This window comes from Mandrillus leucophaeus, unplaced genomic scaffold (genome assembly GCF_000951045.1).
Source record: "Mandrillus leucophaeus isolate KB7577 unplaced genomic scaffold, Mleu.le_1.0 Scaffold667, whole genome shotgun sequence".
Lineage (NCBI taxonomy): Eukaryota > Metazoa > Chordata > Mammalia > Primates > Cercopithecidae > Mandrillus > Mandrillus leucophaeus.
In genome coordinates this window covers 1,058,923-1,079,033 of record NW_012107219.1, presented here as the reverse complement: position 1 = coordinate 1,079,033, position 20,111 = coordinate 1,058,923, and the positions used below count along the sequence as shown (strand labels likewise).

The 20,111-nt window shown below is 45.0% G+C and overlaps 1 protein-coding gene across 2 annotated transcripts in view; it reads left to right on the top strand.

Annotated features, from left to right (window-relative positions):
• The window catches only part of FAM135B (family with sequence similarity 135, member B), a 299,141-nt gene that overhangs the window by 240,800 nt on the left and 38,230 nt on the right, over positions 1 to 20,111 (top strand). For both annotated transcript variants that reach the window (XM_012001609.1, XM_012001610.1), the window contains exons 10-12: positions 7,553 to 7,708; positions 8,834 to 8,907; positions 17,547 to 17,701. In XM_012001609.1, the coding sequence (XP_011856999.1) occupies positions 7,553 to 7,708; positions 8,834 to 8,907; positions 17,547 to 17,701 (385 nt within the window). The remainder of the gene's footprint in view (positions 1 to 7,552; positions 7,709 to 8,833; positions 8,908 to 17,546; positions 17,702 to 20,111) is intronic.

The following is a 20,111-nucleotide window of genomic DNA, read 5'->3' as shown; positions in this document are numbered from 1 at the left end:
CAGGGAGCGAGAGGTGAGGGGCTGCGGGAGCAAGGAGGACCGGGCACCTTATCTTGCCTGGGGAGGCAGGGATGGAGCCTGGGACGTTGCCCTGAAAGAGTGGGAGGGTGTCAGACACCAGTCAGGGAAGGACCCTCAGGGCAGAGGGAACAGCCATGCAAAGCCCAGGGTAAGGGCCCACCAGCCTGAAGCAGCATGGGCACTTGGGGCCCACCTAGGTGGAGCTCAGGTGAGGATGCAGGGCAGGCTGGAGAGGATGCAGGCTGGAGAAGGGAGTTGGAGCAGTTACTGAGGACCCCTGCTGTGACGCCTGATTAGGAAGTGGGGTGTGCTCCCCGCAGAGGACCTGCAGGTTCTAATGAAACTCAGACATGTGCTTTGGTACAAACAAGTTTAACACATGCTGAGTATCAACTGGAGAGCAGTGTTGCTGTTGTGGTTTAATTTTTTATAACACAGTAATGTAGGGTTTTCTATAACACAAGAGAATTCCCTGGTTGCCCCCCAGTAAACTTCTGGGAGATCCCAAATTGTCATGTACTCTTTCCCAGAGCTGTACCCTCCTAGCAGGAACTGTTAATGATAAGTACAGTTACAAAGCATCAGTGAGCAGGCTGTGGGCAGCCTGTTTTGTTGGTTTTGGTGAGTGGCGGAGATTGTGTATTTGGGGTTTGTTTCTTTCATTTGTTTGTTTGCTTTGACCAGTCCCCTTGTCAGAGGGTTTTTAAATGCATTGTTTCATTTAACATCTTTTTGAAGTCAGGGATTCTAGAGGACACTCAGGTCCCGTGAGGCCCAGTGACTTCTCAAGGTTCTGCTGTGAAGGAGCTGACCTCAAATTCAAGGGCGTAAAGAGCATAAGAGGCCCTCTGGCACACCATCTACCTTCCAACAATGAGTGAAAGAAAGCTGTTCCTTGAAACTGAGCACCTAGTCTGCACTGGTCCCATTGATTAGTATGTTACACGTGTGCTCAGTAGGTCCTCATTTGATGCTGTGATGTAGGTTTTATTAGGCCTGATTCCTAGTGGGGACACTAAAGCTTTGGGGACTGGCCGTCCGCTGTGGTCACCGTTACCTCTCCCTGTCCTGCAGGTCAGGGAATTCCTGGTGCTGTGGCTTCACAGCACTAACTCTAGAGGGCGACTCTGAGCTTATTGAGAGCCTGCCCAGGGCAGCCGGGAACACTAAGCTCAGCTGGAGGCAGCTGGTTTGAGAAAAAACAATTTCTCTCTCCGATTTTAGGACTTCTCACACTTTAATGTGCATGTGAATTACCTGGGGATCTTGTTAAAATGTGCTTTCTGATTCTTTTGAGCTGAGGTGGGGCAAGAGATTCTGCAATTCCAACTAGTTCCCTGGAGATGATGGTGCAGCTGGGATATGGTGTACCATGGTTTGAATGGTACAAACCATGTGTCTGAACTCTAAAACTTCAGTGAGTGTCTGAACTCTAAAACTTCACTGGGGGTCACCCTTTAGGTGGACATCCAGCAGGCACATAGCCGTCTCCTGGTCCTCCTCTGCCATACCATGAAGCTGGGCACAGGGTTCAACTCTTCTCTGCCCGGCCTTTTCTGCAGCAGTACACACAGTGCATCTCTCTGGAGGTTCCAGGGGCCTTGGCAGCAATACCCAGCCTGGCTTCCTGTGGCCCGTCCCATGGAATGGGAAAGCCTCTGGCCCCAGTGAGACCTCACCACATGTCAGGATCACCCTTCACAGGAACTTCTTCTGTAACCACAAGGCACCGTATGGTGGAGACCTTGTCTGACCCATCTTTTGCTTCGCACAGCCTCCCATACAGAGTGTGCTGCAGGAAGCATGGCAACCAACGTAGGGACAACTCTTGCTGTCCTGGTTAAAAGCTCCTGGTCGTTCCTGTTCACCTGCAGGGTGAAGGCCTGATTGCTTAGGATGGAAGTCAAAGCCATGGGCATGTGATACTCCTCTCATCTGTCCCTGAGGTGCCCCAGCCCTCCTGCACACCTCGTATTTCAGACCTTCAGGGGGCAAAACTAGGGTTCTTACCCCAGTGTCTTTCTGCCAGCTATGGCCTCTGCCTGGACTATCCCATCTCACCTTGTTTTTATTCCTGACACAATCCCCATCGGCCTGCAAAGCCCAAACCAAAGGCTGCCTTCTCGGGAGACCATCTGAGATCCTGGGATCTGAGAGCTCCTGGTGAGCTCCTGTGTTTCATGGTGCCGTGCTCCATCCCAGCCATGGCTCAGTTTAGTTTAATGATTTGTGTTACTTTGTTCCTGCTCCACGAAGCCATGAACTCCTGCATAGAAGGGACTGAGTTCTATTCATATTTGAGGTCTGTTACGAAAATATACTAAGTGTGATAAATATTTGCTGAAGCAAAAATGCAAAAGGAGTCTCCAAATAGCACCAGGTAGAGAACAGATCCCGAAGCAATTATCAAACTGAACTCAACAAGATGTTGGATTTCATTTTTCATTGATAAAAAGTCTCCCGGAACAACCTGAATTTTCTTTCATCCACATCACCCTTGGTCCAAAGTCATGTAAGTGGAGGCACATGCAGAACTATTGCTATGTTGTTGTTATGAGAATCCTTGAACATCTGAAGGAAAAATAAATTCCCAATGAAGGGGGTATTAAGTGAATCCCATGCCAGAAGTCTCCAGGTATATCCTGTGAGTTTAAGGAGTTTCATGCATGCGAAGTTTGCAGGAGATTCCTCCTGTCGTCTGCAAATATATATCGAAGTGAGTTGAGCAGACATGTGAGCATGCTGTCGTAATACAGGCAGTGGGACAGGAGCCAGCGTGCAGGTCTACACAGCATGTAGAGGGGTTAATGAGAGGCTGCATTGCATGACAACTAAACAGAGCTTTGGAGCTGGACTTCCTGGGTCCAGACATTGCTTCCCACTTACTATCTGTAGTCTTGGGCATGTTGCTCAACCTTCGAGTGCCTTAGTTACTCCATCCATAAATTAAGAGTGATAATATTAGATTTATGGGTAGGATTACTATAAGGATTAAGTGATTAAGTAGATTAAAATTTCTGTGAAGCTCTTGGTGCACAGTGCCTTGTAACTTGCAATTGTCAGTGTTGCCATTGTTATTCTTAGACCCCCCATCTTGTATATGTAGGAGAGGGCGCCTGGATGGATAGCACTGAACTGAGATCTAAAACAGGAGTGGACACCGCAGGTGTGTGTATGCCTGAGTGTCTATGCACACAAGGTGTTGGGGAGGGATTCTGGATAAAGATGAGGACATGCACGAAGGCAGGGGTTGTGACCAAGAAGGGGTTTGCAACCCTGGCTGCCCATTACAGTCACCTGTGAAAAATTTACAAAGGTTTAATGTTTGGGCCACACCCTCAGAGAATCTGAGACGGACCCAGATATTTGTGGACTTATAGCCTCCTAGTGATTCTGATGGGTAACCATAACTGAGGACCAACGAGAGAGCACAGTTTGTTCATGGAATGTGAAGCAGGCTTCTCTTGACTTATTGTCTATTCACCTTGAAGATGCAATGTAAGTATCACCTCCTCCAGGAAGCCTTCCATGACCCTTCTACAGTACTCAGTATATATCTCTTGCACAGTACTTTACAGGTATATTATAATTATCTAATTAAATAACTATAACACGATCATACGCTTGTCCCTGGACTGTATGCATTTATGTTGGGCTCCCCAGAGCTTGGCATGCCCCTGGGACAGAACTGGCACTCTGTTGGCAGAGCAAGGGAGTGAGGAGGTGAACAAAGGTGCTTGGTTAGTGCCCAGGTGACGAGGGTGAACGTGTGGCAGACGTGGATGGCACGGCCTTTTTTCAGGGAGTTTCAGCTACGACAGTCTCTGGGCTGCAGCTGCCTCCTTGTTAGTGTAAAGGGCATCCTCGGTCTCTGGAACAAACCCTTCCAAGCCCGCCATCTGTGACTGCACAGGCTCGGGCATCTGTGGAGAAGAAAAGTCCTCTTGTGGCTTAATTAGAAGCTTCTTTAACCTTATCTAAAGCCATTTCTATAATCAACTTGAGGAAACATAATCCTCCCAAAGACACATTTAATGAATAGCTTTTCTTTTTTCTCTTTTCCACTCTGGTGGCAGAGCTCAGGCTTCATGCTGTGTTTGCCGGTGCCACTGTGGTGGTGGTGTGGTGGTGGTGCTGTGAGTGAGGGCACAAGGAGCCTGGGAGAGGCAGTCTGAGTTCCGGAGGCCTGGGACACCTCCCACGGACACCGAGCCACCTATTCATTTTGTAAAGAGTCACTGACCCCCATTCTGTGTCAGCTGTTGTGCTAGGGGCTGGGAATACTCAGAAGGCTAAAGCTCAAAATGCAGGCAAATGGCAAACAGGGACGTAGGAAGTGAAACCAGCAACTTGTGGGTGGAGGTGCTATGAGAGGTGCCTGTGCGGGTCACGTCGACGTCAAGAAGGATCTTAGACTTACACGCGGAGCATTGGAGAAGGTTCAGAAGAGTCGTCAGAAGCAATATGGACTGTGTGTGGACTCTCTGAATTTAAAATAAATGTTGACATTATTTAGGAAAAAAAAAAAAACAGAGAGTCACAAAATTGGTTTCTGAAATAGTTACCTGGTAGAGGACAGACAAGGCCAAAGTGATGAAGAGAAGAAGAAAGGAACTGGAAGGTGACGCAGGGAGGGAAGGTGGGCAGGGAGACCAGCAGCCTGAACAAGGGCCTGGGGTTGGAGAGGGTCAGGTGTGTGTGCAGCCCACTGCCAGCAGGTTAGTGTGGCTGGGAACGGGAGTGCATTGGGCTAGGACGGGAGGTGGGCAGAGGTGAGGTGGGGGGCATTTTCAGGGGCAGTCGTGCCACATGCTGATGCAGAAGGTTGGGTCTTATTATGAGAGGCACTGGTTCAATAATCTGTACAGAAGTCACTTACAGTTCATCCAAAAGCCTCACTGTCTAGCTAGGAGGTTTTGTAATGACTGACCCTGCCCGCCATATTCACCATTCAACTTTTACTTTTCTTTTCTTCTTTATTTTTTTGAGACAGAGTCACTCTGTCGTCAGGCTGGAGTATAGTGGCACGATCTCGGCTCACACAACCTCCGCGTCCCAGGTTCAAGCAATTCTCCTGCCTCAGTCTCCAGATTAGCTGTGACTACAGGTGCCTGCCACCACCCCTGGCTAACTTTTTTGTATTTTTAGTAGAGACAGGGTTTCACCATGTCGGCCAGGATGGTCTCGATCTCTTGGCCTCATGATCTGTCCGCCTCAGCCTCCCAAAGTGCTGGGATTACAGGTGTGAGCCACCATGCCCGACCCTAATTTTTACTTAACACTTTTGACCATGATGTATGGGAATGGGCCAAGAGTGGCCATTCCCTGTTTGACCGCTGCCTGCCCCAGAGCCAGGGCTGGAAATAAAGCTTCCATCAGAAGAAAATGCAGGCCATTCCCTCATTTTGGGGTTTCGTAGCTTGTGTCATCATCACAGACTTATCTTACCTTTTGGAAGAAGTAGCTCAGAGATGATGCTGTGGCTGAATGATGTTCCATATCTGGAAACAAGTCATCCACGATAAAGCAGAAATATGCAACATTTGGAGAAGCTTACTGTGTGCCAAACTCCTCCTTCCCTCTTTTTCATACTCTTGGATGCCTCACTTTACCCAGTCGATCTCCATCTAGCACCAGTCTTCAGTCTAACAGCAGCTGAAGAAACTTCCAGCATTTCAAACTAGGCATTAGACTTAGATCTCCTCATATGTTGTTACATCCAAAAGCAGTAATTTGCTTTACATACTCACTTTACAGATGGGGAAACTGAGGCACAGGGCACCGAAGGGAAAGAAATGGGATTGGATGTGGCTGTGGCTGTGTGTCCCTGGTCTATTGTGCATGGTAGAGAGCTCCGCGGCACTTTTAATTGTTAACTCGCGTTCCTGTTTCCACCACTGAACAAGGCTCCCTACAGACAGAGACCCTCTCTTGTTCATCTCTGAGTTCTCTCTTATTCCAAACATGTGCCTGGGATTAAAGGCTTGAATAAGTGATGAAGCTTAGAGGTCAGTGACAGGCCTTGGCAACTGGCTCCCTGCCATCCTCAGAGGTGTGACCTCTCTTCTCACCTCTCCAGAATTCAAGTTACTCCCCCAAAACGTGGTTCTCCTGGTTCTAAACTGCAGCTATCTAAAGAGTTTCTGTCCAAAGGGTCTTCTCCCAAAGCCTCTAGGCCCTTTCTAGTCTAACTCCTCTACGTTTTAGTTAATGTAACCAGGAATCGCCCATAAGATATGTGGAGTGAAGCCAGATGTGACGGCTCATGCCTGTAATCCCAACACTCTGAGGCAGGTGGATCACTTGAGCCCAGGAGTTCAAGACCAGCCTGGGCAGCATAGCGAGACCCCATCTCTACAAAAAGTTGTCCGGGTGCAGTGGCATGCACCTGTAGTCCCAGCCAGAGGCTGAGATGGGAGGATTGCCAGAGCCCAGGAGTTCAAGGCTGCAGTGAGCCATGATCACACCACTGCACTCCAGCCTGGGTGACAGAGCGAGACCCTGCCACTAAAAGAAAAACAAAAACAAATGTGGAGTAATGTGAGGAGGATGGTGGAGAAAAGCTATGGAGCATTGACCGTGCATGAATCGCTGCAGTCCTCAGCTGCTGTGAGCTTATAGAGATGCTCTCTTCTCTCAGGAGGTGTTTTTAACACTTACTATGTGAAGGTGACATGGTGATGTGGCTTCATAGTCATAAATCCCTTCCATTGAATCCCTGCTCTGTGTGAGGGTGGACATTCTTTTACTGACTCTCATTTCACTTTCTGTAATTGGATGGCCACAGTAACTCTACCAAAGGGTAGCTGGTATCCTCTGGATTAGATGGGGAGCACCATCAAATGCCGAGTGTTCAACGTTCCACATAGGAGATAGTGACAATTGGAAGTTATAACTGCTGTGAAGTACTGCATCCAAAATTTGATGGGATACAGGGTAGAGTTCAGTATATGGATCTGGGGTACCTTGAGGAGTTTGGGGAGAATGCAAGTAAAAGCTTTCCAGCTGATGGCAATTGTGAAGATGTCATAAAGCAAGTGTTGTTGGCTCTGGGCATTGAAAAGTAGGGTGAATTGAGCTTTGTGGCGATGGGATTAGAAGATTTGATAGAAAAGTTGAAAGGGGATATCCAGGATAAACGAAGAGAGGCAGAAAATATTAAAGTTGCAAGATGTTTATAGAAATCTAAGAGTAAGCTGTACTCAGAACATACATGAAATCAAAATGAAATGGAAAAGATATACGGGACTAGGTAGTGGGCAATCTTGCCTGCCAGACTAAGGGCTTTGGATGTTTTTCTATAGACCGGAACTACCTCAATAATTTATTGTTGCTATTGCTGTTTTAGCTTCCAGATCAAAAGTGATAACATGATCTTGTAGTACTATGAGGTGTAATATAATACTACAGAGGCACAGAGAAAGGAGAGTGATTTATTGAAAACAGAAAAGTCAGTAAAGACTTCAGAAGAAGACTGCTCCTGACTTCATGGAGTCAGGAGCCTTGACTACCACCTGTTTTGCCTCTCCAGATGTTGAACAATCCAGAGAAGATCGCTGAGCAGATAAGCAAGGATCTGGCCTGGCTCACGTCCCACATGATGGCTCTGTGGACCCAGTTCCTGGACACAGTCACTCTGCACTCCCAAGTGACCACTTATCTCACCCAGGAACACCACACCCTGAGGGTGAGTGGCCAACTGCTGTGCATTCTCTGATCACATGCATTTGATTTCTTTGGAGGAACCTTTATGAGAATTAGATCAGGCATTGGGATTGGCCTCCAGATCTTCGTTCGTGCTTTCCTGTCTCTACCATGATCATGCAGGGTGGTCTTGTGAACATGCTTAGCCTCTCAGGCCTTTGCTGTGTCATTCATAGAATACTTGCCTTGGCAATCTCAGAGGATGTCAGAGCCTATCGCAAGAAATATTAGAAGTATTTTGGAAACAGTGCTTTTTTTTTTTTTTTCTTTTCCTTTGAGATGGAGTCTCACTCTGTCATGTAGACTGGATCACGCAGTGGGGTGATCTCGGCTCACTACAACCTCCACCTCCCTGGTTCAAGCAATTCCCCTGCCTCAGCCTCCCGAGTAGCTGGGATTACAGGTTCACGCCACCATGCCCGGCTAAGTTTTTTGTCTTTTTAGTAGAGACGGGGTTTCACCATGTTGGCTAGACTGGTCTCGAACTCCTGACCTCAGGCAATCTGCCCGCCTCGGCCTCCTGAAGTGCTGGGATTACAGGCACGAGCCACTGCACCCAGCTCAAAAAGTGCTTTTTAATGTAAGACATTGCTCTCTGTGTATTTCTCTGCCACCAGCTTAGGTGCATATGGGTAGGTGTTAATGAATAACTAAATATGTTGGTATTTAGACCAACATCTCGTTAGAACAAGGTGACAAAACACATGAAGATCAGAGTCCACAAAATGTTCAGAGAACATACATGACTGGGTTTGGGAAATCTGTTTCATCTGCATTTATTTACGGACGCTGTTACCAGAGGTCTTACATTCTAGTAGAACACATAAGACCTCAGGTTAAAATTAATAGCAAAAACAATGCAAGGACAGATTCATAGACTGCATTCACCTGTGTTCATAGACCAAGTGTGGGCTAAGAGCTAGGAAGGAGAGAGATCAGTTTGGAGGAATGTGAAGACTGTTGTTTCAGGACCTTCAGGTCATGGGCATGGCTCTCCTCCTATGAGGAAATGCCATTCATCTATTTGAGCCTCAATTTAAAAAAAAAAAGAAAGTGCTGGTAATCCCTACCTAAAGAATTGAACTGTTCACGTTGTTTTATTCTGCAGGTCCGAAGGTTTTCTGAGGCCTTCTTTTACATGGAGCACCAAAAGCTTGCAGTCCTGACGTTTCAGGAGAATCTGTAAGTATCCATTGCATGCCCGCTTTACCCCTAAAAGCAGCCACCCAAGACATGCAGTTCAAAGTTACTCTTCACTTCCTCACTGGATGTGAAGGAGAGAAATCTGCCCACCTCTGCACTTTCTGTCTGCATTTCCTCTGCAGGCAAAAGAGTCAGACAGATTGCAGAGTGGGGAGCTGGCAGGTGGCAGAGAAGGTCACCAGCCAAAATGTTCTTTCATTGAGTGTCATGGTTTTGTAGACAGAATCAAGGCACCCTAGGTCCCCGAAGACATCTGTGCTGAGTCCTCTGCAAAATGAATTAGAAGCAGGTGCTATGGCCACAAACTATGTCAGAAAAAAACACAGAATTCGCCTGAGACTCCGTGGTAGCTATGAAATGCATTTAGCATAAGAATTAAGTCTGAACTACGTAATTAGGAGGGCTGTTGAATTTCTAAGTTTGCCTTCTTCTAGAAAAAAACTGAAAAGTACTCAAGGAAGTGAGGGGGTTGATGGAGGATGAGGTCACTGTCTCCTAGATTCCCGGGTGAGTGGGAGCAGAGACTCCTCTAATAGGTTTTGTCCTCCGGTCCACGATCCAAGGGTTTCTTTTTGCTTCCAAATGACATGTTCACGTCAAAAATTCAATGTGGAGGGAGAGATGTTTGAGATGCCATAGCAAAAATAGAAGGAGAAACAGGTGAGACCCATCCATCACTCAAGACGGACGTGGAGACCTTTTCACCTTTCTCATTGGAATCCTATTTTCCTCCCCACAGTTCATTCTGTTTGGAAAGTACAGTGACATTCACGGCTTGTCTCATGGATTCTGCAAGTAAGGGGGTGGCACCAAGGAAAGCACAGCTGCGTGTTGAAATGACAAGTCTAGGAATTTCTGCGGTCGTTCACTCACTCATTAATTCTTGTATCCCAGTGGCCAGCTAGAACTGGGAGAATATATTTTCTAGAATTAAAATCAGAGAAGAGCTAATCTGACAAATATAAACAGAACTGTGAGGGTCACTGAGAAAAGCATTGCATATCAAGATCCCTGCAGGAAATTTTCTTTCCAGAGTTACTGCAACAATAGGGAAGCCTTAGATTGTGGAGCCATGGTTGCATTCTCAAGGAGTGTGAGCACAGACACAGGAGACGGACTCAGAGACAACTGCTCCCCCAGAAATGCTTTAGAACACTGACCACCGGTACAAACTGCAGATGACCCAGCACTCAGATTACATGGGTTCAAGACCCAGTTTCTGCATTTAGTAGCAATTGGTCCTTGAGAGAGTTATGTTTCTGTCCTTCTTGTTTTTTTCTCACCCCCATCCAGTCTCAGCTTCCTTATCCACACAGTAGGTAAGATAGCAATTGTGAGGACGTAACAGGCATGTCCATGCATATGGAACACATGGAGCTAGCCACATACTCTCCTCAGAGAGGGTTAGACGGTGACTGATGAAGTAGGCAAATATGTATTGTCCATGTAGAAGTGGAAATACAGCAATAATATAGTAAAGGTGCTGTATACATGGGTCAGTCATCCTATTCAGGAAACAGGCAAGACATAAATTATGTAATTTCAAGTTCTGACAAGTGGAAGAAAAAGAGCAAGATAAGAACATAGAAAATGAAGAGAAATGGGGAATGCCTAGCAATCTCATAAATGTTTAACCACCAGCTTTCAGAAGAGCAAAAATAGACAAAGGATGAACTGCCTTTTGTAGTGTTTGCTGATTTCTCCTGTGCAAATGTTTTCACAAGGGTCACTTTCAAGCTACCAATGTGCTATCATTGAATATGGAATTGGGAAGAGATGTGCACAGTCAGCTCTTGCAAACCAGCGTCAATGGGCCCCAGTGCAACACTGAGTAGAAGAGAAAGTCTGTTTTAGCCAACGTGATAAGAAAAGGTCTTTTTGAAGATGTGACATTTGAACAGTGTCTGGGGTTACAGCAAGCCATGCCATGACATACGAGAATATTGTTTAGGCAGACAGAATAGTTGTCGTAAAGGTTCTGATATGGGAACACAACGTGTTTAAAGATCAGCAAGAAGGCAAGTGTAGCCAGAATACAGTGAGAAAGTAGGAGAGGGGAGGGAGGGAGGACCAGAGGGCAGTAGGGACCAGTCCATGTGGGGCCTTGTCGGCCAGGAAAAGACTTTGGATCATGTACTATGAACATTATGGTTAATGCTTTTGTTTTTCCTTTACCAGCAAATGAGTATGGGCCTTGGCATTTCAAATCTTATATACATGGTTTGAAATCTTGATTCTGTAACTTATAATGCTTGTGACATCAAACTAGGTACTGAATCTCTTATATCTAATTTTTTTAGATGTAAAGGGAAGAGTCCGTCATTCAATTACTAATGTATTTAGTGTTGACTGTGTTAGTTAGCTCTTCACTATTTTGAGCGCTGGGTATTCAACAGCGAATAAAACAGACAAATCCAATATCTCATTGAGCTTATGTTTTGGTGATGGAAGGCCTACAAGTACATAGATATGATATGCTAAGTGGTAGTAAGTGCTATGGGGAAACATGCATCGCTGTGAGAGGAACAGAGTCCTAGTTCATGAATTGTCACAGAAGGTCTGCTGGAGAAGGTGATGGTTGAGTTAAGATCTGAATCAGGTGAGAGATGGAGCTCTCCAAATCCCCAGGAGATTGTAATGCCTATCCTCTGAGTGACGTTAGAGATTACAGAATGTTGTAAGTATTCAGGGAATAGTAGACATTAACAGAAAACATAAATCATAGACTAAGATATGCGGGATACTACTCAGGAGAAAGTAAACTTTTTGCCAGGTCATCAAGAATAAGAGGGAGAATTTTATTTCAGACTGAGAAAATTGCTAGAGAAAATGTACGAAGTGCGGTGAAGAGACGTGAGGCTTACCGTGAGATAGTGAAGAGGGGCTATGCAGGGCTGGCACCTGTGCGTGAATGTGGTTCTGCACACCTGCAGGTCAGAGCTGGAGAGAGGTAGTTGCCCCAGGGAGGTCATGCCGCTTACACAAGGCAGCAGCGGACTCCCAAATTGGGATGGACATGGGGCAATGTAGATGGCACAGGTGAAACTCAGCTGTCAAGACCCATCTTGTTCAAGCTCAGATTAAATTGTGTTTCTCAAACGATGGGTCACAATCATTTAGTGGACAGTGAAATCAACTTAGTGTGTTTGGAACAGTGCTTCTTAAATGAAACAGGATAGGATAGGAGGGAGTAGGAAAGGACAGGGCAAGGCAAGGCGGAATAGATGGTATGAGGAAGGAGTGTTTGCTGAAACTGTTCCTTCACTGTGTGTGCTTCTGGGAGTATGTGATAGCACGGGGTTGCCATGGAAATGAAGACCATCGTTTGCCATGGGTCATAATAAAAAGTGTTAACAAATCATCTAGAATTGACTGGCAGCAAGGGTGTGTTTTATTGTCCCTCTTCTCTGTTTTACTAATGTCTAGCTCGTGCTTTTCACACAGCAAGGAGGTGTTGGGTGAAAGTTTGCTGAGGAATGAATGTGGAAGTGGTGATGGAACCTATACTGATGTATTCATTTTCATAACAATCGTAATGAGATATCACTCTTTCTTTTACATAATTGTAAGTTTTAACTTTTGAAAAGGAATTCATTCTAAGAGATGCTATGTCCATAGGGTTGACCACAATAGGCATTTTACTTGGTGCGAACAAATAGACATTTATTCATGGTGCTTAGTCTATTGAAACTACTCTGATCAGAAATGAGTGCTTTACATACTTTGGCTCATTCAATATTCACATGAACTCTATGAGGTAGGTACTATTATTCTCCCCACTTTAAAGAAGAAGAAACTGGGGAAACCTGGGCTCAGAGAAGTTAAGTAACTTACCTTAGACCACACAGCCAGCAAGTGACACAAACAAGATGTATTGGAGCCCAGTGACCACACTCGTAACCTCCTTGCTTTGGCTTCTCTGTGCACTGTTGAGCCATCATCCTAAAGAACAAATGAGGAGGAATAAAGTGAAATGCAGATTTGCGAATTTCTAAAACAGAAGTGTCCTTATGCGTTCGCTCTGTATTCCTGGAGTCAGGATTCCTGTCTGACAGCATAAGCCCGGACTCAGGTAAACCTGATGTTGAAACAAACAAAAAAAAAGATGAACCAGGTCCTGTATGTTTCAGGAGACTCTTTCCCTACATGCCATACAGAATAGCCCAACTAAAATCAAGGATTCTACCTGAATGCTCAGAATGGGAGTGTCTCTGCCTACTGTGCAAACAACTGACTTCCAAGCAAACCCTGCTCCCTCAGAGTGTCATTTAGGTAGATAAGGAGGTGACCATGTGCTGAACAGGGGCCATGAATGGAGCATGCTCGCTCAGACACAGGTGTGCAAGGCTGACCTATGCAGGGTGCATTCCAGGCTAGTCTCTCTCCACTTATGCGGCTTCTGCCGTGGGTGGGGTGGGGGAGGAGTAGGTAGGGAGTGGAATTGGAGGTGAAAGTTTGAAAAGGCAAAGGCAGAGTTCAGATTCCTGTTTGGATCCTCTTGATGATAAGGAATGAGGATTTCTTATTTAATTAATGCTACTCTTAGTTGCTAATGTATTTATTTACTCAACTCCCTTTCTCCTTCCCTTCCTCCCTCTGCATAATTATTCATCATCCTTTATATCCAGGAACTGATCTGGGGACTTTGCATACAGTGAATTAAAAAGCAACCAAGGTAGACAAGGTCTCTGCCCTCACTGGACAGAGAAGACAATACATAAATTTGCAAATAAGCAAGAAAATTTAAGATGGGGCTAAAGAACCTGGTAATAGAAAGTTCCTGATTTGACCGAATAGGACCAGTGGCTCTCTAAAGTAGGGTGTTAAAGGAGAACAGTTCAGAGAAGGTGACATTTACACTAAGGTCTGAGGGTGGGAAGGAGTCCAGGAGGACAGTGCATTCCAGGCGGAGGTAACAGCCAGTGCAAAGGCCCTGAGGCCAGACACAGCCTGAATGCTGCACCAAAGATCTAGGAGAACGTCAGTGGGGCTGGAGGGCAGTGTGTGAAGAGGAAGGTGGAGGAGTTACAGTGATGGCAGGGGTGGGGGTCATTCAGAGCCTTGGAGAGTCAAAATTAAGATTCACTCCCAGTTTTGCTAATAATAAACTCAACTCCAACTCCAACTCCACCTTCTCCCTGCAGTTTGCTTAACTCAGAGAGAAAGTAGTTTTTCCCTTTAATTATTGTTCAAATAAAAATGTGCTCAGGACCTTCCTGCTGCAGCCCCAGCCGTCAGAACCACTCTTGCAGAGCTCCCTCGTTCCCTGCATACGCCGTGATGATTAATTTTATTGATTTAATAAGTATAGTCAAAATGCTGTTTGCTGCATGGGAGGCATTGTCTAAGGCACTTGGGATATACATCAGTGAGCAAAACAGCATGTATTGGAAGACAGGTGCTAAACAATAAGCATTATGAATCAATCAGTTACGCAGCGTAATAGAAGTGATAGGCATTGTAAAAACACAGAGAAGGGAGTGGACATCACAACTGCCTTTGGTTGGGCTGAGTGGGGTGGATTGTGGTGTTTCCTAACTGTGATCTTTGCCGTGGAGGAGAGAGCATCCCTGCCTGGAACACTTCTCCCCCAACTTGCTTCAGTCCATTAGCACCTGGTAATTTCTGTTACCAGGATCTGTTTTCATCAGTGTTCTCCAGAGAGACAGAACCCATAGGATATACATGGAGAGAGAGAGATGACAAGAAATATATTAGGGCAATTGGCTCACTTTATTGCGGAGACCAGGAAGTCCCGCGATGGGCCTTCTACAAGCTGGAGGACCAAGGCAGCTGCGAGCGTGGCTCAAGCCAGGTTGGAATTCCTCAGAACCAAGGAAGCTGGTGGTGGCCAAAGGCCTGGGAGCGCCTGGGGTGCAGAGAGTGCTGTTGAGAGTCCCAGAGTCCAAGAGCTGGAGAACCTGGAGTTCTGACATCTAAGGGCAGGGGAAGAGCATTCCAGACCCAAGGGAGAGTGAGAGACGAATTTGCCTTTCCTCTGCTTTTTGTTCCATCCAGGACCCAGCTAATTGGATGGTGCCATCCACATTCAGGGTAGATCTTCCCCACTCAGTCCCACAATTTTCATGCCAGTCTCCTCTGGAGACACCCTCACAGACACTCCCGGGACAGCCCAGTCATTCTAATCCACGCTCAACCACCTAGGTTTCCCTTTCAGCAGAAGCACTGAGAATAATCCATGCAATGTTTGACAATGTATAGTGCTTTACCAGTTATATGGGGATCACATAATCTAATCAAGGTGACATCCAAAATCAACCAACATGAATCTACCCCTTGTCAACTTGGCACCCATTCGCATTTCTTAAAACATATTTAATCTTCAAATAAAGATAGTGGGCCGGGTGCGGTGGCTCATGCCTGTAATCCCAGTACTTTGGGAGGCCGAGGCAGGTGATCACCTGAGGTCGGGGGTTCGAGACCAGCCTGACCGACATGGAGAAACTAAAAATGCAAAATTAACCAGGCATGGTGGTTTCTCAGCTACTTGGGAACCTAAGGCAGGAGAATCTCTTGAACCCGGGAGGTGGAGGTTGCAGTGAGCCAGGATTGTGCCATTGCACTCCAGCCTGGGCAACAAGAGCAAAACTCTGTCTCATAAAAAAAAAAAAAAAAAAAAAAGATAGTAACAGTGTCATAGTTACATCTAGCATGACACAACTATTCTGCAACTTCCTCCAGACGGCCACATTGCACTGGCTGTGCATCAAGTTTAAGGATGGCAGGGAAGCTTCTCCTGTGAGGCCTGCTTAGCAAAACCTTGCCGTTGCCTATGGTTGGGCTTGAGAGGTCATGCCCAGGATTTTGGCCTAGAACCAGACTCCTCAGATTCCTGCAATCGGAGATAGGCACTGATTCCTGTGGACCCTTTAGCATTTTCAGTCAGCTTTTTAACACTTGCTAGGCCTTGTTTTAGGTACTTGGTCACATTCTCGAAAGCCCTATGCTCAAGAAGCTGCGTTTCCCTAGATCACAGCCTGCATAACATAACTTAGACCTGACTCTCCCACACCTGTCCTGCTATATTTTAATTTTTTGCTTAATCACTTGTTTTTTTCATGACTGTTAGCTTGTTCGACCTAAAATCAAGCTGCAATCCTCTAGGTATACTTCCTAGCCCGTGCACACCATCCTAAGTCCACTGGTATTCAACATATTTTCTAATAAAACCAAAACTGGGCCAGAAATTCCAGATTCAGAGGGTGGTAAAAAGTGCAGAATTGACTGTGATAAAATTCCATTTAAACACTCAAATAAGAATATTTAAAGAGTTAAATATGCCGAGAAGAATATGTAAAGAGTTACATATTCAGAGAAGAACATTTAAAGAGTTAAATATTCTGAGAATTCAGAGTTATGAAGTTGTAGCAGCCTTCAGGGCTTTGAGGAAGAGAAAATAACCCTTCCTCTCTATTGTGGTGGGTTAACATCCAATTAAAAATGGAAGGAAACAAAATATACATATTTAATATGTATAGTAAATAGATATGTATATGAAATCATACTTATGTAAATTCAATATGTATATTGTATGAACTATACATACATAAATATTATATATGTCTATACGTTTATCTTCATTGCACCTGTTCCTGAGAATGCTGAGTTTGAGAAGTTGCTTTGAGTCTGTGCAGTTTCACAGCTATGAAGCTCTTCTACAGGCAGCTGGTCTACAAGGCTGGGGAGTAAGAAGGGAGCTTCCAGAGGCCGAGCTGCTCCACAGGAGTGATAGACAAACACACAGAAACTAGCTCTGCAAGCTCAAGTCTTCCCAAAACTCATAGACTCTGTAAGGCTCCTTCTTCCCTTGGGGGAAGAGTGATTGAGTTGGCATGGAAAATAATGATGAAATGTTCATGCTTTTTTCCTTTATAGAGTAAAATACACTCTCCCCCTTCTGTAGAAACTTGATGAGAAGGGAATACACACTTTCTACCACCCCAGCCTTTGAATTAGGAATGGTGATTATTCCAAACTCTGGAATTGAATTCCTGTTGGTGGAAGGATATATATGTCAGAAAGAAAGAATATGGAACATATTTTTTTTCATCTTACAGGGGAAACCAAAATATATGGCTCTTGATCTAGGGAAATGTATGCCTTCATCCAGGATGGCACTGTTCATGTAATAATCAATAAAAATGGTATTTTAGATAGGTTTTAATTCAAATATGCCAAAATATGACCAGATCCTAAGTCGTCTAAGAAGTGAGAAAAGAGCAAAAGATACATAGATTTATATTTTTTTCGAAATGCTAATTTAAAATTTCTAAATTTCTAGTCATTTAAAAACTCAGTTTGCTTTCCACTAATGTGGTATTTATTATATTTCACTAAAATGGTCTATGATAAATACCCTTGTGTTTCTGCTAATCCTATAATCCATGGCCTCTAACTTCAACACCTCAGTCAGTTCCAAAACAAAGCAGACTGTGGCTCTGGGGGCTGAGTAGGTGGGTGGAAGAAAAGGATGATGGGCGGACAATTGCCAGAGTCGGCTGAGAACCGAGTATTTTCCTGGGATGAGGAAGAGGGGGTTAACAGTTTGGAAACCTTTCACTCTTCCCTGGGTGCTTACCCTGCCTTGTGCTCCCCAGGATACAGACGCACAGCCAGCTATCCCTGGACATCCGGAACTCAGAGTACCTCACCAGCATGCCTCCGCTGCCTGCAGAGTGCCTGGACATCGACGGCGATTGGAACACCCTGCCGGTGATCTTCGAGGACAGATACGTGGACTGCCCTGCGACAGGTTTGTCTGTTTTGTTTTGGAAAGACTCAGGAATAAGGCTTTCCAGTGAGATTCCAACAGTGGCCCAGTTTGTTTATGTCCCAGCGAAAGTGACACCAAATTAATGAACGATTGTGTCAGTTTGTAGAGAGGAAACAAGCTAATGGTTTGAAATGACTTTGTTTCTGTGAAATGGACAAACCCATCTAACAAAATAACAATGAAACGCTTCTTCCCTGACTCCTTCTGGCGTGGAATTATATGTAGTGCGTTTTCACCTGCAAAATAGGAACCACAGCCTGCCCATCCCCACACCAGAGTGACATGAAAGTCAGATGAAGATTCTTATCTCAAATGTGCCATTCAAATAAATACGATTTCCAGGTGAACTTTAAAGACATTGGGCCAAAGACTGGGCTCAGTGGCTCGTGCCTGTAATCCCAGCACTTTGGGAGGCCGAGGTGGGCAGATCAGCTGAGGTCAGGAGTTCAAACAGCCTGGCCAAAATGGCAAAACCCCATCTCTACTAAAAATACAAAAATTAGCTAGGTGTGGTGGCAGACGCCTGTAATCCCAGCTACTTGGGAGGCTGAGGCAGGAGAATTGCTTGAACCCAAGAGGCAGAGGTTGCAGTGAGCCGAGATCACACCACTACATTCCAGCCTGGGTGACAGAGCAAGACTCCGTCCCCCAAAAATAAAAAAATAAAAAAATAAAATAAAGGCATTGGCCATTTGGGCCACTGTCTGCACATTATCACCTTGTCTGCCTGGGTGTTTTTTCGCCAGGTATTTTGATTTCCCCGCATAGTCTACAGCTGTGCCCATTAGGTGAACTGGTGTGTATACATCATTCTGGTCAGAGTGAGTGTAGGTATGTGTGAGTGCACCCTGAGATGGGATGGTGTCTTGTCCAGGGCTGAGTCCTGCAATGGGATGCTATCTTGTCCAAGCTGATTTGTTTTCCTGAGCCACCAGGAAAGGGTAAAGTATGGAAGCACTCAGCGAGCTACCATATTTCTGACTGATCGTGAACTACAGGTTGGCAGGAGGTGCTCCTTACAATTTCACTTTGCAGACATTTATTCTTTGATCGAACCCACCACCACTGCAACTCCTGTCACTCATCGAGTCACCAAATACTGGGCAAATCATTATTTGTTTTTATTAATTGTTCTTAAATGTATGTATAGCTCAGATTTACTTCAGGGTTTAATATTAGAAGTGTTTTAGGTCTTTAAGTTTAATGATGGTTTTGGGATCAGAAATATGCCATAGGAACTTAACTCTTGTTTATATCAATTAGCCTACGGTAAAACTGCTTCTGTTACACATCCCTTTAATTGTGTTATAGGTCAGTGTTTCTAGCAACCTACTGATGATGTTAAATGAGGACTTACTGTATATGGTTTAATAGATGAATGATTCATTTCAGGGAGAAAAGATCACCTGTTTGTGTGTATTGTTTCTGTATATGTATCCGGAGTGCAATCTGTTTTGCTGCTGTCACACAGAGTTTGTTAATGGACTTAGAGGTCAAGAGGGAAGTGCCCTGGGCAAGAGGTCAAGGTTCGTTTCTTGTCCTGACCCACATGGCCCTGCTCCTGGAAACCCAACAAGCTAAATCGTCCTGTGCTCCCTTCAAGAATCAGAAAAACATCAGGCTCTATGCTGGAGGTTGTAGATGCTTTCCCTCTTTAATCCTATAAACAAACTCACAAGCTCAATGCCACAGAGAGAATCTGAGGCACTAAGTATAATAATTGATTAAAGATCACGAGGCTTATTAAAGCCAATGTTCAAAGCCAACTCACTCCGATTCCAAAGTCCGTGCTCTGCCTCGCTGTCTGTGCAAGGAGTTTTAAATCATCGTGTTTAAGTGCCCATCATTTAAAGGATGCTTTAAAATGGCTAAATTTCAAAGATTCTGCTACCTGAGACTTGTAGGATATTTTAAAAATCCAAGAGACTTCCAAGGGCAGTGCAACCTTGCAAACATACGGTTATTTGGTTCTCAGTTATACCCTGACATCTAGTGTCAGCACAGTGTATGGCAGTTATAAAGTGTACAGGCCAGAGAGCCTCCAAACCAACTAGTCAAAACAAGTTTAAAACATGACACTGAGACGTTTTCTTCTGTGGGGTGTGTGTGTGTGTGCATGTATGTATGTGTGTTTGCATATATATGTATGTGTATGTATGCATATGTAGGTATGCATGTATACTAATATGTAAGTGCATCTTCATCAGAGTTATATGATTTAACTACAGAGAATCTGAACTGTTGGAGAAGAAATTTAAATTAATCGCCCACTATCAGAACCTCTAGTATTATCATTATTAGGTTTTGTTGCAGATTGTCTTCCAGTCTTTTTTCTGCACATATTAACATACATTCTTGTGAATATGAATCTCAGTCCCTCAACTCACAG